General features: G+C 42.1%; 1 protein-coding gene across 1 annotated transcript; it reads left to right on the top strand.

Annotated features, from left to right (window-relative positions):
• The first annotated feature begins 1164 nt into the window (after positions 1–1164).
• On the top strand, positions 1165–12195 carry perp (p53 apoptosis effector related to pmp22). Its single transcript, XM_076743630.1, has 3 exons — positions 1165–1807; positions 7518–7658; positions 10172–12195. The coding sequence occupies exons 1-3, from the start codon at positions 1603–1605 to the stop codon at positions 10381–10383; spliced, it is 558 nt and encodes a 185-aa protein (XP_076599745.1). The 5' UTR covers positions 1165–1602; the 3' UTR covers positions 10384–12195.
• Positions 12196–18089: the final 5894 nt, after the last annotated feature.

Below are 18089 nucleotides of genomic sequence, written 5' to 3'. Positions count from 1 at the left end.
AAACTTTATTGATCCTGTGCAAGTGTCACAGCAGCAGAATCTCAGAAACAAATACGTCTACAATTTAATAAAAAGCAAAGTTATTATAACCATAAATTGATCTGAGAGACGTTTTTAAAAATAATCCAAGACAAGAATTGTCCTTGAGGGTCTTAAATTGCTTGCTGGGTAAAGTGTTTTGTGTCTGCACAGAGCAGGTTAGCAGCTAAAAATACAGTTATAAAAAATATCACAACACAAAAATACAGTTTTTGTTTTGTTTGTTTGTTTTTTTTTAGTTCAATTAAGTTTATTTGGCACGATGAACGGGAGAGAAGTCTAGGTCACACATATCAGCAAGACACAATAAAATCAACGGACTTAATCAAAATCAAAACACACAAATGAACTCAGATGATGAGCTTAATCCTCCGAGTTTAAGCCATAATTAAACTTTCTTTTTACAGCTGTGGTGGTTACTTGTTTTTAATTAAACAGCAACTTAACTCTTTTCTTTTCATGCCACTTTCCACTGCACAATTTACTTCACTTCATTTATCTGACAGTTTCAGTTCCTTGTTACTTTACAAATTCAGATTTCTGCATACAAAACATATGAGGAGCTGATAAAATACAAAACAGGTAATGCAAGTACAGCTGAAACAATTAGTCAAATAATCAGTTAGTCACTAGACTGAGAATTAATCACCAACCATTTTCATAAAGCCCTTTTTGGTGCAGAAACACGTGAGGACTTTCCTTTCAGTCACTCTATAATCTTGAGGTGTGGACTGAACTGGAACAGTGAAGGTGTCACTTTGAGTAATCATGACAGCACGACAGTCACAGGGGCCGAGTGCTTTCGCTTGTAATACTTTAAGTCAATTTTCTTGATTACACTTAAATACTTTTACTTTAAAAATATTTTTAATGCATGACTTTTCCTTTTTACACTGTGGTATTCATACTTCTACTTAAGAATGGGATCTGAATACTTGCTGAAGTACTGACAAATACCCATGTTGGCACGTCACTACCTCAGACTGACTTGGATAAAAATATCCATTAACCTTTTTGTAAAGGGAAGAGGAAATTAACTACAAAGGAGAAATAAAATAATTATGTATTTTCCCTCATAACTAGTTTTCCGTGCACTGCCCCCTTGTGGCTGTTCTCAGTACTGCAGCTTCTCACTTTCTGTCTCGTTTCTCTCCATTTGTACTTTGCCTCTGACACTCCACCCACTCACCACCCAGTCTACAGTCACCTGTTTAGATTCTAAAACCTAAAAATGACCAAATTTACCACTGAAAACCATCGCAGGGAGTCGGGACGCAGGTGAAAAAGGCGCCTCGGCAGCTGCAGTTTGTAGGTGTAATATGACACAATGAACGGGGCTGGGCCTGATTCAGCTTAAGCCAGAAAAGCCCAGCCCTTCATGTCCCGAAACAGGTTGCATTACACACTCGGGTGGGGTGTCTAGCTGGTATCCACACCACACCCTCTGACACAGGCTTTGCGCAAAGACGCACAAGAGGCAGTATATAATCGGACGGACCGCGCTGCGCTCGCCAACACCTCTGCCCTCTCTCTGTCCCGCTCCACACACTCCGATCGTCGGTCATGTTTCGCTGTGGGATCGCCTACCCCCGATGCAGGTGGATCGTGCCCCTGCTGCTGCTCTTCGCCATTATTTTTGACATCATCGCCATCGCCGCTACCTCGGGATGGGTCGAGGACGAGGACGCCAAGTCTCACTACGCCAGTATGTGGTACCAGTACCGAGGCAGGAATGACCAATGGGACCACAAGTCGCTCATGGAGTTCCGTAAGTACACACGGCACACAAAACAGTAGGACAAGAGCGAATAGCACGAATATAGAGAATATAGAGAAAATACAGCCAATAACATGAGCTGATTCAGTGGACGTGTCGTTGGGGTGTGACATTCAGCAATCACGCATTGCAACCTGAAGGACTCGACCTCTGCCAACAACTAAAAAGTCCCGGCTGAGGGATTGAAGAGGCCTGCAACTCTCTGCCAGGCGGCCTGAACTTTGCTCTTCACTATCTGATTTATAACTCCCAACACAGGCAAGCACAGCCGAGAGCTTTCATGCAGGTGTTGTATAAAACACCCGAACAGCCTCTTCTGCAAGTTGACTTTGCCTCCGCCGTGTTTGAAATGTCTCCCTCCTTGTGAGTTAAGTTGATTTGTACAGCCCAATGTCACAAAAGTGTTTCAATGGGATTTCCAGGCTCACAAATGGGGAAAAAAAAGGAAGGAGAGACACCTCCTCCTCATACTGTGCAGTAAGATGGAAAGGAGGGTTTAAGAACATGAACAGAAGCTTGTAACATGTAAAAAAAACCACAAGTTTTCCTTTTTTTTTTTTTTTTACCTTCATTTTGGCACCTGTCAGAATGCTTTGCTCCTCCTGTAGAACAGGTTGTGATGCCGATCACAGCAGCTCAGTTACCTTTGGCTTCTTCTTTCACCTCCTGCTGCCGGCACATTTTCGTCTTTTAATCTGATTTTAATATACACAGAGATTGAATGTGAGCTGCAGGCCGGTGTCATCTCAGAAAGATTCAGGCGCACAGCTGGATAAAATCTTATGAAACCGACAGTGGCAGTGCATTCCTAGCTAGAGCAGCAGCTGTGTTTAGCTTGTTTTTTCCTTCTTAAACTTGTTTTTCCTGCAGGCTAAAAAGCAGAAGATGAATGCTGATAGTTCTCCACGGAGGGCTCTTAACCTTCTTAAGGGAGTCATTTGGGGGAAAAGAGTGAAAATGTGGCTTTAAGCTTTGAAAGAACATACAGTGGAGTCTGAATCAGGCCTCTGGCTGGTTTGGACTGTTTGAAATAGTTTGTGACCGACACACCAGGAAAGACAGAAGCAGAGCAGATAAGATGGCTGTGGAGACCTGTTTACACAAATATGGCTATTTATAGAGAACATGTTAATGAGCTTTTCCTTCAGTGGACATTCAGGAGCTCCTCTGAAATGATGTCGAACAATAAGCGAACAGACCAGGCTTCTGTTCTGGCCCTCTCAGGTTGTGTTTGTGTTATTCCACCCCCACCGTCATCCACAAAGGCTGGATTGTTGCCCCTTATCAGACTCTGTGGGAGTCACCAGGAGGAGCTAATGGCTGCTCCATGTTGTGATCTCCCAATGTACACGTTCCCAGAGATCCTTCTCTCCTTCATCTAATTGGTGATTTCTGACCAGCTTGCTTCACAAAACAGTTGCTGGTATGAAAAGAGGCAATAATGGTTTAAATGCTTCTGCTGAGTCCTTAATCGGCTCCAAACGGCCAAATATTCCCTCATAGTTTGCTTTTGTTATTTACGGTGTGGTCGCCAGAAACTCTGAAGCGCTAACCGCAAACCCCAACCTCAAGAATGAAAGTCTTTGTGTAACCCCTGACGAGCTCTGCTGCACGTATCGCAGTGATGTGATGTGAAGTGGTGGAAATAAAATCAATCGTTTGGAATCATTTCATTCGTTTTTCAAACAAAATAGGCAAAGTTTTGATGCTTCCACGTTCTGTGATATGAGAATTTGCTGCTTTTTTTTTGCTCTTAGGTGACAGTAAATTGGATTTTTTGGGAGGTTTTGGACTGTTGGTCAAACAAAAAAGCATGTTGTGACATTACGTAAACCAAAGGATAAACTGAGAAAATAATAAGCAGATTAATCGATAATGAAAATAATCGTTCGATGCAAGCTGAGAGCAAAGAAAAAAATTAAAGAAACTCCTCTTCAATGTGGTTTGACCTCTCTGCGTTAGGTGGAGAAACATGCATCTCTTTGTGTTTTGGGGTTCCATCACGTGCGTGTGTCCCTGTGTGTTTGTTAATGCTGATCTGATGGGAACTTGGTTAAAAGAAAGGGATGAATTCCAGGCTTCACTTTTTTTTTACTCCATCTTGGCTCCGTGACAGCAGCAGTGGAGAGCCGTTGTACAGACAGTGACGAGTGGGAACCGAAGAGGCTAAAACACAAATGTTTTCATTTAGCTCTCATGATGCACAAGTTGCTGCTTCAAGTATTTTCCAGCCTTGAAGTTTCGCATCAAGCAGTTTGGTTCTTTTGCGCTGCTGCTCCTCCTGTTTTCGATGAGTCTCCTTCAGTCTCAGCAGGACTGAAGTGGTTAAACAAAAGATCACCACAGCTGCCAGAAGACTGCTGGCTCCATCTAGGATGCATTTTTGCCCAGATCTCCCTCTGAGCATACTTGGCCTAAATACTTGTGGGGATATGTTGGTGAAGTGAGAAATGAGGAAACAAACATGACCGGCCCAGTCTGCAGGAGCAGATGCAGGACGATGTCGCACGGTTCGGGCCGCCCCCGGTGTCGCCGTGAAGGCTTTACTCACTGCAGCTTTCCTGCGCACTACAAGAATAAACACGTTTTCATGTCTGAGTGTGCCAGTGGCAAAGTGTATGAAGAGCAGATAATTGCTGGGTCCATATGAATCATTGCACATGGGCAGGGCCATATGACAACGACAATAAAACATTTGGTCCTACCAGTCATATTAAGGTGCAGCTTTTTGGCAACATTTGATTTTTTTACATGATTAATGCTCCAAAATTCATTCTAGTCTGGGTGTTTTCTCCATGAACAGCTTCTCCAGTTGATTTTCTGGAAAATTAACAACCATTACTGTTGCTATCAATTCACTGATTTTCCTCAATTAAAAGCAGTCAGAACATAAAGATAATCTCCCAGAGCTCCAAGTGCTGTCTTTAGATTCCTTATTTAATCTGACCAAAACCCAAAGATATCCAGTTTACCATCATATAAAGCACATCATCAGTTAATTGCGTGTTTGTTCGAGCTCTGAAAGCCTCTGTGTATCACCATAGATTTCATCCACATCGCCTGCTCCTACATGTACAGACGAACACATGGCTCACTTTCTTGTACCTCTACTGCTGAATTCCAGTCACATGACTGTAAACTCAAAGGTTTTCCCTTTTCACCGAGTAAAAGCGCTTCATAAAGCCTGGATTAAAACGTTGGCACTGTGTTCCCAGCACCAAGAGCTACTGGCTGGGCAGGTGTCCCATTAAAATCTTTTCAAGGAAAGTGCAGGGTGTCAAGTTGATCCCTGCTGCCTGCATGAAAGCCCTTTTCTAAGAGGTTTTGATGAATATTATCCTTGACTGTATGGCCAGGGCTGGTCTGAATACAAGCTTCAGAGCAAACACATTTGTCACGGCCAAAGCTTCATGCAGTGCGTGTGGGAGAGTCGAATTGTGTCTGAGAGTGTATTAACTTGCACAATTCAGAGGTGTGTTTTCATGAAAAAGCCACGGTTTTCCTCCTCCAGTGTAAAAGCGCAGCAGTGAAGCCTGATCTCTGTTAGTTTCGATCAGAAGAAGAAACAGATGCTGAACAGCTGGATGGCATTATGTAGGAGTGATCGAGGCAGGCGGTTTATGGTGCTCACCCACAGACACACCCAGACGTTTTCACAATGCATAGTAACTACACAACATTCCCCAGAGACAAACACACAGCCGTGAGGACGCAGCAGGCCCTAGGACACACACACACACACACACACACACACACACACACACACTTCAACATGTAATGTATGTATAAGAGAAGTCCTCACGAAGGAACACAGTCACTGAGGGAGGCAGAACCGGAAGCATCCAGGCGTGAAGAGAACAATGTGAGAAGAACGTTTGGAAGCATTTTAAAGGACTTTGACAGATTTTATATGACGGCAACAACTAGAGTTCCTTCCCTCCTTTGTTTTCTCATGAATGTAAGTAATGCAGACGTGCCCACATGCAGGTTGAGGTTGAGCCCAAACACTTTTACTGAATTAAAAATCTTCACAGTGCAGATGAGGGATTATCGCCGCTGCGTGCAGGAACGCTAAGATAATTATTGTCTTGTGCTTGAAACAGAAACCATTTGACTGAATCTTCAGTCGGTTGCATGATACTTGGTAATATACCAAGCGGATTTTCGGCAGTCATTCAGTCTTCCTGGATGGACAAGCTGACCTGCTGCAGGGGTGATTCAAACAAACTATGATGGAGGCTGCAGCTTTTTATTTATTTACATTATTTTTGTGTGTTTGTCTGCTTGAACTTTCTCTGCTGCGATGATGTTTTGTAATAATCCAATTAACAGAATGTTCAGCTGGCTCTTCTTTATTTTTTGAGCTACAGATAAGCCGCTCCCTCCCCTGCAGTAAAGTGTTGATAATGCACAAGATAAGAGAATTCATTATTCTGGTCCTGACATGGTAATGTTAAAGAATCCACCGTGAGGAACATTGAACCAGTCCAACTAGTCTGCCGTGTGTCACTGTGTGCATGATGACAGAAACACCTCAGGCTGAGGTGGGTAGAGTTTTACCTGAACGCACACACACCTGTATGAATGATTTAGGGTGTTGTCAGATCCAGTAACAGTAAATCGGGTGTGACAGTGTGTTCCAGCCACTGGACTTCGGTGTAGTTTTACCATATAGAAAGACGGTCGCATTATCTGCACTAGTGCGACATTAGTCTTTAGAGTTATTTATAAATAATTGTTGTTTTAGTTACAGTTTTTTGGTACAAAGATCTGTAACCAGGCACGATGGGAGCTGTTTGTTTTAGACGGTATCAGTGCTTCGCGTTCCTTTGTAATTATAGAGGCCGTGTCCTCAGATCGGAAAACCGAAAGTGTTGCTGTTGAGGGTGTGGCTGGTGTGTGTAGCAAGAACCAGGCCGTCTCCGTCGCTCTCTTTATCAGCTTGAACCTCGCTGACCTCGTGGGATGTGGTCACGCTCCTCGCCGTGAGACAGAGCTCAGCAGCGACAGCGACGAAAGACGCTTTGCACAACACGTCCACTCATTTTCAGGAAGAAAGCAACAAAAACTGAGCACCTAAAGAAACCAGCAACCTGCACACTAATCAGACAGAAATGGTCATATCGTTTGAATTTACTTGAATTTAGCAGTTGCTGCTTTGAATTCTGTGCTTCTACACAAAGACGTAGGTTGAGTTTCAGACACCTGATACGCTCTGAAGCCTGATTACATCCAGTGCATTTTACCTCCAGGCTTAAATAGATGTGTGTTGGTATTTGACAATTGTCTTACACCTGTCCTGTAGATCGTGTAACACTAGCAAACAGTAATGTTACCTAGAAAGAGGTTGAATGCTAATGTTAGCTCTTGTCTTAACATGGGTTATTAAATATGTTGTGTATGTTTTTACATTAAAATGTGGATTTTCATTATTGACTGTCTTTCCATTTGCTGATCAATAGGGAAGCGTTGAAATGATAACGATTTGTCAGCTTTGTCCCTGCGTGTATACAACTTGCAACCTGGAAGCAGGAGGACATTTTCCTCTTGATAAACAGAAACCTGATAAACCATGACGAGAAAATCAAGGAACAATGCTCCAAAAATAACCTGAAATTCTAAAAGAGTTCTATGAAAACGATGAAGAAGTATTTCTGAGTATTTCTAACTTATTTTCCTGTTTGTTTGTGTTGGACTGCAGCTTGGGCCCAGGCAGTGGCTGCTCTGATGATCATCGGCCTCATCATCCTCATCATCGCCTTCATCATCTCCTGTGTGGCTCTGTGCTGCTCGCTCAACATCTCTCTTCTGCCTGTTATAGGAGTAATGCTGATCATTGTCGGTAAGATGCACACACGTCTGAACAGGCTTACGGTCAGACTGAATTCTGGCGAGCGTGACTGCGGGCTGCTGATAAATCCTCAGTGTTTGAAGCGGAGTCAGGTGGGGTTGGCGGCACAAAAATCTGCGCTTTGTTATTTTAAGAGGAGTAAAATTGAAAGACAACAAGCGAAGCACGTCATCCAGACTCAACCTGTTCCAGTTGTACTTCGTTGGAAAATGTAATGAAACACTCCACCTTAAATGACTACAGCTGATAAGAGAGACACCTCAGGGCTCACAGGTTGAGGGCTTGATCTTCATCCTCAGAGAACATGTTTATGCTCGCATGTGGAGACTTTAACTGCAGCAATTTAAACGCAGTTTCAGGGAACGGCCTCGGAGAGATGGCTGGTTGGATTAAAGGAACAGTCCTCCCAAATCACTAAAAACAAGCGTATTTTCTCACTTGACCCTCGTGGTAGTAAAGCGAGGTTTTTGAGGCTGCTCTTCACAGAGGAAGTCGTCCCTTCACAGGGAGAGTGGCTGGGACGTTGTGTCGAGACAGACATATTACTGCTGAATTATTTAAGAGTATTTTTTCATTCGTTTCATCTCACTTGTACTGTGGTGGCACAAATCTCAAAACCTTGTTGTGTAAAACTGAAACTATTGACCTGATTTGACACCACCAGCCGAAAGTCTGGTTGAGTTTTGTGTTTTACTCCACCGGTGCTGATAAGATACGAGTTCCTTCCTTGAACCGTTGAACAGAAGAAGCCAAAGTTATCAGATGCTAAATGTCTAAACATAAGCAGCCAGAGATAAAATCAACTTAATTCTGAACTGAAAAATTAAAAAAATAAAAAATAGCTGAGTACACATATTCACCAGTAAGTAGCTGCTTACTAGCATAGATATTAGTAGCATATTGGCTCTTTATTAGTCATTATAAAGCACTTATTGTTACTCATGTTCTACATCTGCTAGGCCATAAATTAGACGAGTTTTCCCTCAATAACCAGATGTTGTACATGAATTACGATCTTACTAACTAACCCCTGGAATAAGACAATAATGAGTTAATATGAGGGCTAATAATCAACTAGTTAATGATCAATATGTGTATCTTAATATCAGGTTTTTCACTAAATTTGACCAAAAGTCATTAAAAGCTCCTTTATAAAATGAGGGTTTATGAGGTTTGTGGGATTAGTGTTTCATCAGACTGAGGCAGAGCGTGTTAGACATCAAGGTCGGGCAGACAGACGAAGGTTAGCAGCATGTGTAAGAGCAGAGGAGTTAACGTGGAAGTCAAACTTTCAGTGACAGATGATGATGTCAAAGGAGAAGCAGTGAGAGACGAGGGGAGCGGACGGAGCCGAAAGTTAGACGCTCGCCACGGGAGCGCGGAAGGGTGAGGTTTTTGGTGACGTTACCATGAGAACATCTGGTTTATTGTTTATCCGACTGACTCATGTTCTGAGAACAAGAGACAAACAGAGTCAAGCTGGCAGGTGAGACAGCCAGTCACAGCTCGCCGGGACAGTGACGTCTGTTTAAACGTGCCAGGCAGACGCTTGAATGCGGTTTGTTGGTGTCACACTGTTGTGGCAACAGAGGAAATTAGCGCTTGGCTCCCACCGGTGGCACAGAGTGACTCTTTTATCAGTCGGAGAAGAGGAAGATTAGAAAAGAGTAACCGGATTAGAGCCATATTTACTGATCCCTCTGTCGTGCTTTCATCTCACCAGCTCGACACTTATCAGAAATAATAGACGTGTCTCTGATCTGTGGGTTGGATGAATCCTCTGAGATCATTGACCAACACGCGTTGATGTAATCTGATGGTCATTTGGTGGTAATTTAATTAAAGTGCAATATTTTAAGGGAAACTTAAAATGCTGAATACTTGTTCCAGCTCGTCATTGAAGCTTTATGATGTTTACGCTGGATTAAATATTCATAACCAGGACTCATTGTTAAGGCAGCTCAAATGAAAACAATCTAGACGTATAAAACATATAAACAAAAGGCAGCAGCACGTCACCAATGATTCGACTCCATCGAGTCACTGGTGACGTGCTGTTCATCCTCCTCACCTCACAGGGCAAAAACGCCAATCAACTTGTTTTGAGTCAAATTCAGAAATGGTCAGGGTGTTTCTGATTAAATCAAACCGTCCCTGAATCACGCCTGACTCAGTGCCTGCCGTACCTTTTCTTAACGGATAAAGACACTTTCGCGGGGCATGTCGGTGTCACACCTTTCTCCAGAACACCTTTCTGGAAACTCTGACAGCAGCCATCAGTGCCAGCACGTGTTTCAGGGCCAGATCTGATCGCTGCTGCGAATTCTGACTCACCTCGTAGGTGCTGATTCGTTGATGTCACTCTAACACACTCGTGTGAAGGTATTTTCCACAGCTTGCTGTTAGTACAGTCTGTTTGTCCCGCCAGCTGTGCGACTGACTGTACAATGTTTCTGTTTCCTGCTCTGTGCTGTCGTCTAACTCCTCTCTCTCTCCCTCTGCAGTGGTTCTCCAGGTCATCGCGCTGATCATCTACCCCGTCAAATTCAACGAGTTGATCTTCGAGGGCCATTATTACTACACCTGGGCCTACGGCTTCGGCTGGGGCGCCACCATCCTCTGCATCGGCTGTGCCATCCTCTTCTGCTGCCTGCCGCGCTACGAGGACGAGCTGACCGGCCTGGCCAAGACCAAATACATCTACTCCTCTGCTTAAAGACAAAACCTGCACACCGGCCCAATTACAGCCATTTCCACCCTTCACTCAGAGCCAGATCTGTGCCGGCCATCGAACGTTTTTACACTGTACCATTTCACCAAAGATCCACGACGGCTTAGTTCGGTTAATTTTGGTTCCTGCATTGGAAAAACCTTCCTCCACCATCCAAGAGTGAAGGCAGAAGCAAGCGGTGATTCATTCATTTGAAGTGGACTGTGATTGGATGTCGCATCTGTTAGTGTACAGACCTCTATTTTAGATCAAGTCAGCGTCATCAAAATGTTTTTTCCCCCACATTCTGCATTTGAGTGAAACATATTCCTTATTTTATCCGTACTTTTTTACCTCTAATTGTCAATGCAAGATCACCCAAGTGCACTTAACCTAAGGGATGTAATTATGTGTAAAGCATAGCTCAAGCCTGCTTTATCTGAGATGTCTATAAACTTTGGTAGTGTTTCAGACCAAAATAGGAAAAAAGGAATCATTAATCTTCATTCGGTTTCTCCCCATTTATTATAATTACTTTTTCTTTGTTCTTCAAAGCGTTTCTTGTCCTCTGTGTGTTGCTGTGCATAAGATAAGAAGGAAGCAAAGGTTTGGACTCAGAGGCTGAATGTAAGCTATGGAACTGTATGGATCTGTACGTGTGGTTTAACAGTCGTGTTTGCACCTTTTTTATGCATTTTTTTGACAAATCTTATCTGCTGTTTGTCTCCAGATTTTTTTTTTTATTCTTATTTACTCATCAAAAAGGGGTATAACTGTGGGAGTTTGCTGTGCTGTCTTTGTATCTGTCCCGAACACTGCTAATAACACACTTCATGAGTAGACGCTGTGACTGCATTTCCTGCTTCTCCGTCACTCTAAAGTGGAAGCAAATTTAATATATTCTCATTGACTTTGATGATTAATCTGTCTCATGCACATTTAGAAAACAATTTGAGAGCTTTTTTTCCATCTTGACCCAGACTTTTTGTAATATTTACTAAATGTCAAAAATAGTCTTTGCTTTTAAGGGAACAATATAAACTCAGAAGCTCATGTTGTGCTTTTCCTGCCTCGGAGTGGGTTCATTTAGAGAGAAGACCAAAACACTTGAGTTAATTGAAAGATTAAAATGTCTCTTTCAGTCAGACAGACAGATGACCCATCGTGTGTTTTCTCAAAGCCTTCATAAGTTTTGATAATGCTCCTGTGGCTGACCATCTGCTGGTTTGGCGAGACACCGAGACCAAGGTGCACAATCTCCTGATGTTACTGTGTGTTCAGCCTGTGCCTTAGCTTCCTCAGCGTCGTGAGTCCTTGAATGTCCTTTCAGACTCGTCACTCTGGTTTTACTGACTCCTGCTTAATCCCTGTCACCAGTCGCATGGCTGCTCATGCCAAGACCAAATACATGCTCACACAAGACCAAGTTATTTTGTTTTTCCAACATATTCCAGAGAGTTCTGAGGACCGTGAACGAAACATGATGATTGATCTTAGATTAGCAGTCAAGTCTTTCGAGTTGTTTGTCAAGCAAATTAGCTGCAGTAATATTGTAATTTGCAGAAGTTTTAACTGACAGTGAGGGCAGATTCAGGCAGGTTTACGCTTGAAGAAACTGCAAAACATGCTTTTACATACGGGCATGACTGTGTTTTCGACGCCAGCTTATTCACTGCATGGGTATTTACTGTGCTGTAGAGAATGTCTTATTAACATTCATCTGGAAATCACTTCAGCTCTTCTTCTACTGTAGTATGAATTGATTATTTTTGGTAGTCTGTGAATTTTTATGCAATAAAGAGTTTCTTTTTTTTGGAAGCGGTTTCATTTCCCGATTCATTCTTGCACTGCAGCGGCCATGTTTACGTTCGTAGGGATGAAGAGTGTGAGAGAGGAGCAGCAGGATGCAGGAAATAAACATTAGAAAGAGGAGGAAAGGATAAAGGGGACGGAGGGAGTTTTTTAAAATGGTGTGCAAATGTGTCATAATCCTGTTTCCGCAATAAAGATGATCAAATTTCTCAAGAGCCACTGCAGATAAACATCAAAATAAATATCTTGCCAACGCCCAAAATGTACTTTTTTATCATCTGCGAGCCAAATCTACATGCAAGTTTGAGATTTTTGTCTATAACGTGAATGAGGTCAGGCAGAAGATCCTGTTGCAGCCTGCATGTTAATGATGTTCCCGTCTCAGTGTCTGTGCTCATACGCATGTGGGGTTGTCATCGCACACACAAATGCAGACGCATAGAGGAACATAGCTGATAAACAAGGCGCAGATCCACAGATATGAGTCACGGACACACCCAGAGAGCCCCACCCTGGAACAGGCCTCGGTGAGAATTAGACTTTGCTCAGCATGTCTTGACAGCTCTGGTTTCTCTGTGAAAGGGGTGGAGAGAACAGAGTCCAGAGGGCACGCAAAGAGACATGAGGGTGAGAAATGTAGTGTGAGGGACAGAAGGGTGGAGAGTAAAGGAAAGTAGATGAGAGAGTGAAAGTTAGGCAGGAGAACAAGCAAGAGCAAGACAGACACCAAAGAAGGCACTGTGCTTTTTCCCCAGCGTTCGTCTGCCAGTCGCATCACGCCTCATTTTGCTTTACAGTAAATCTCAGGGCAGCATTGACAGGGATCGACGTGTTCGAGCATGAAGCGCTTCTATAGCAGCTGCAGCTATATTATTAACATTTACCTCCACTAGAACCAGATGGAAACGCCCTCTGCCAATAAATCACATTTGGCTAAGCTTTACATTAATTCACACTGAGTCTAAACCTTTTTCATTCAGGAGCCTCTTTTCTATCATTGAGTGAACTCATGACCCCTGACTAAGAGACATATTTTATGGATATTTCATACTATATTCAGTGCATGACAATAACAGCACAGAATAACCCAAAAAGTGAACACTAGTGTAATGCAAATGATTTGGATGAATTTTGAGGTTTTTCCTGTGAATATTGCATCAGAAGTGAGATTTCCTGATGTTTTTAGGAACTTTAAGTATATATTATGAATTGCTCTTTGATTTTTTTTAACAATGCTTAATAGGCTTCTTTTTTCTTTTCTTTTTTTAATAGTGTCATTGTTTCCTTCTCTGTGACAGACTTTGGTTGTTTTAACTGTGTGCTTTTCTAATGCAGGATGAGTCTTTTTAGCGGAGAGCGAAGGCTCTGTGAATAGAGCTTGTGTTATGATCTCAAAATAATCCGCACTGTATCTTTATAACTGTCTATATAACGATAAAAATAACAACAAAGGTTTTCTCACAACCCTGAAAATCAAGAAGGCCTCGCAATTCCCCATAAAGCTTTGGCGACCCCTAGTGGGGGTTTGGACCCCGGGTGGGGAGTTTTATTTTACATGACTGCAAAAATTGAACTTGATTACATTTACAGTCCATTGAATAGCAGTGGTGGAAGAAGTATTCAGATTCTTTACTTAATTAAAGATAAACCAATCTAAAAAATAGTCCATTAGAGACACATTATCAGCAAAATGTTCTTAAAGGATAAAAAGTACTCTTCTTGACCAAAAATGTCCCTGTGACTGTTAACATTATTCTGACATGATTAGATGGTTAATACTGATACATCAGTGTGTAAATAGCATTTTACTGTCATAGCTGGTGGAGGTCAGGTCGTTCAATCCTGTGGTTCCCCTCCAAAGAGTCACAAGAGGGATTATGACATGATCTGTGGGAAAGGGCAGAAGAAAGAACCTCAGCAACACAAATGTATATTCATTTTTATCTTTAACTGTTATTGTTATTATTATTATTATTACTACTACTACCTTAACATTTAACGCCATGCCGTAAGTGTCTCATATGTTTGTTAATGTCAACTCTTAATGTAAAAAATGACAGCAGTCAGACAAGTAAAAAGAAGTAAAAGTATGTAAAGCACATAAAAACTGTACTCAAGTAACTTATTTACTTTCCACCTCACCAGGCAGTCATCATGGAGCTAGTGTATTTCAGAGGGGTCTAAAATTCAAAATAAAATGAAATTAGCTTTCCATTTTCAGACTAGCAATCCTACTAATGACGAAAGTATATCATGATTTTCTTTCTTTCCTGTGCTCTTATTGTGAAGGTATGAGACACGTCCATCCTGGTTGCTGCCTCAATATTTCAATGTGGTCATTCCTGTCTTTTGTTTGATGGGGTCTGTGTTTGTCTTCCATTTCTCTGTGCTTCTACGTGATCACCACTAGAGGTCAGGCTTGATCAGTAAATCAGCTCCTGTGGCTCCTTCCTCTTCCACCTGTTCAGCCCACATCGCTGTCTCTCTCCAGGTTAACTTTCAGAGGAGTCTTTCGAGTGGTTGCCCTTAAAAGAGACACATGACAATCGAACAATGTGAAGTTAATGTCAGCCCTGACCCCTACGCAAAGCTCTATCGATTGATTTTCAGTGGGGGTGGGTTTCGATCTGCCTCTGAGGTGCTTTCCACTGAGAAGAAGAGCCTGAAGAACATTGAGATGTTCCCCTTCACAGTTCTCCTCAGGGTTCTCCCCGCTGTTCTGCCACATCATACCAGGAAGGGGCCCGGAGGCTTCTGGGGCTCTGCAGGAACGATCTGGGTTCAGAAGTCACTGTGAGGGACTGGCCACACCGTCAGAACCCAAGAGACGTATGACTGGAGGACGTGTGTAGGTATGTATTATGGATTAAAGTGAGGTAGCCGGATCACCAATAGACAGGGGTGCAAGAGGCAAACGTGATTGGGATCATCATAAACACACACTCTTAGATGTACACTGCCTTTTTAAAACAGAGACCGTGCTCTGCTGCTGCAGGCCAACATCAAACACTGTGTATGAAATGATTTAAATTGTTGTTAGTGTTTGTTAAAGCAGCAGCTTTTCGAGAGCTCAGACATGTTGGTGGTTATTTTGCTTTGCTTTGATGCGACACCGTGGTGAACAGGAAAGGCATGGAGGAAGACATGTGACAAAGATCCCATGCTGAATTCAACCACAGGTACATATGTTGCATTTACTCTGAGTCACAAAGTCACAGATTTTTCTTTTTTCTTTTTTCTTTTTTTTAAAGATGGCAGGAGTGTTGCACAAAGAGCTGCAGTGACATGACCACTCAGGAGCAAAAGCTTGTGTCAGCTCTTTTTTTCTTTTCTTTTCTTTTTTTTTTTTTTTTACTTTGTGAGGGTTATTCTCAGTCAAAGTCTCAGTGAGTCAGACTCCTCTTTTAGCTTGTTTCTCAACATCTTGCCAGTAATCTTCAGCTCATATTGACTCGAGTCAGATGGCATAAACGTATCTGAGGAAGGGGCCTCAGTGCAGACTCTCTAATCTGAGATGATTTATGAGCCTCCCAAGGAGGGCAATGGATACTGAAGTTTTTAAGCTTTAAGTCTTCTTTTATGGGAATCCGAGTATACATTTAATACACGTATGTTCAAAGGTCTTTTAAAAGGTGGTTTAACTGTTGTTGAGAGAGTTATACTGACATTACTTAAGTAAAAGTAGTAACAGAGTGTAAAATACTTTGTTATCATTAAGTTTAGTGCAGTTTATTTGCATGAAAATGAGAATACAGATACATTCAATAGGAAATACAGGACATACAGTGCAGGAAGCCTAATGCAGAGTCCTCTCCTTAATTAAACAAATTAAGCAAAGACATTGTTAATTATCAGAAAACCAAACAAAGAGCGCATAACACAACAATATCTATGCACACTGAGCACATAAGCAAGCATAAACAGCAGTAAAGGAAAATAAAAGAGTAAAGAAAACAAAATACAGATGTAGAATGTCTTGATGTACAATAATGAGGTAAATGGAATTTGTTTTTAATTTAGCTGAATCTGAAGTGAATGAAAAGTCAGAAATGCCGAAAAATGGCCCCTTTTGAGTGTCAATGTCTGTTTTTTAAGACATTATTACCACTGATGTACTAATATGTGAGCAGGATTTTACTGTTGTAGCTGGTCAAGGTGGAGATAATATTAACTACATAATGTACTTTTGGGTTGTTCATATTTTAAAAGCTTATCATATGTTTCCTGTGTGAAATCTTCATTTCTTAAATAAGCACAGTTTTTAAATATCTGTAGTGGAGTAAAAAGCACAATATTCCCCTTTCACTTGTAATGGAGTAGCAGTACAAAATGGCAAGTATCTCAGATTTGTAGTACAGTACCTGAGTACAGGAAATGTCCTTAGTTACTTTCCACTTCTGCAAAATAGTCATGCTGATCAAAAGTTAACAAACTGTGTTCGTGCAACTGCAGTCGTGGCAACAAGCCAGTCATGGTGGCTTGTCTGAGGCTGCTTTAATGTGTGAAAATATTGGTATCTTCAAATTTGAGAGGAAAGTTTCCAAGAAAGTATTTTTAAACCTTTTCATCTTTGTCAGAATTTATGAAGAAATTTCACAGTGGAGTCACATTAGTATGACTGATTCAGAGCATTTAACGAGGGATGTGTTCATCTTCATTGATTGAGGGGAAGCTTTGAGCTCATGTGAGATTCCTTCACTCAGAAACAATCCAGAGGTTTCTTCTTCTTTTTTTTTTCCTGAGCTCTTCTCAGCACGCGCTGCATCTGACCATCCCCTGCACGGTCATGTCGTAAGAGATTTGGACAGCGAGGAAATGAGAGGCTTGCTCATACTGAACCACCTGCTGGTTTGGAACAACAGAGTGCACCAATTGTCTCTTCTGGGTTTTTCCATGTGCTGATGACTGCGGCGTTTGGCTTTCATCAACCATTGATCATCCCGACCTGTGATTCAGCCAACATGTGACCCAGTGAGGAACCCGTGGAAAGAGTTCAATGGTCAGCGTTATTTATTATAGGAGTCAGATCAGTTTCCAAGGGCCCAAGGACCTCATCAAAAAAATAATTATGGGTATTTGTGAAATCAGCTAAGGTGACATTGTACATCTCTGGAGCAAGAGCTTTGGGCCTGAACTTTAATAGGTGAGCTCTTAGCTCATGAATCCAACCTGTCAGGTGATCGAGTTTCTGTTCCCTGCAAGAGGAGATAGGAAAGGAGCTGAGGTCCAGCGCTGTTGGCACAACACAGAACGAGGAGTCTTTCCGCAGGGAGGAGAAAGGAAAGGGAAAGTGAGTCAGCGCAGGGGTTTGCAGACGAGACGACATGTTCTTCTCTGACGGCAAAGCTCTGGATGTCTGACCTCTGATTTCCTTCTGCCCCTGCCGTGTTCAAGGAAAATATTCACTGACAACATCTGTGAACAACTTAAGCAGATTAATGAGTCGTGAAAATGATCATTTTTTGCAGCCTTAAAATGAACAAATTGCAAAAAGTGTCACCAAGGGTGCAAAAATAAGTATTTGTCCATTCATGTCGTCCAAATGCATCATGCCTCTTTGTCTCACACATGCAAAACCAGCAAGTCAAATGCGACAAACTGTTCTTCTGTTGCAGCGTCTGCTCTGGTAGACCACAGGCCTCACAGCTGGCTCAGTCACTGATAATAAAACTTGTTAACCACCATAACCCACAGGTGCACAACGGTACCAGTGTTTCTGCATCTCTGACAGCCACAGACAGGAGGAAAGACAGTCTGTTGATGTATGGGACTAAACATCTAATACAACAAAGATTCCTGAGTGCACAGTTGCGTTCAGGTGCATCGTCATTAGCTACAGAAACGTGTAGGTTTAATAGTCTCCCTGAAGAGAAAGGTCTTTTCAATTTCATGTTTTATTG

This window comes from Chaetodon auriga, chromosome 11 (genome assembly GCF_051107435.1).
Source record: "Chaetodon auriga isolate fChaAug3 chromosome 11, fChaAug3.hap1, whole genome shotgun sequence".
In the NCBI taxonomy this organism is placed as follows: domain Eukaryota; kingdom Metazoa; phylum Chordata; class Actinopteri; order Chaetodontiformes; family Chaetodontidae; genus Chaetodon; species Chaetodon auriga.
This window is presented reverse-complemented; position numbering and strand designations above follow the sequence as displayed.

What these genes read in the sequence shown, in the direction of transcription:
- perp (XM_076743630.1), top strand. Translation starts at nt 1,603, where the DNA reads ATGTTTCGCTGTGGGATCGCCTACCCCCGATGCAGGTGGATCGTGCCC. An exon ending in CAAGTCGCTCATGGAGTTCC is followed by an intron (nt 1,808 to 7,517) that starts GTAAGTACACAC and finishes GTTGGACTGCAG; the next exon opens with CTTGGGCCCAGGCAGTGGCT. An exon ending in AGTAATGCTGATCATTGTCG is followed by an intron (nt 7,659 to 10,171) that starts GTAAGATGCACA and finishes CTCCCTCTGCAG; the next exon opens with TGGTTCTCCAGGTCATCGCG.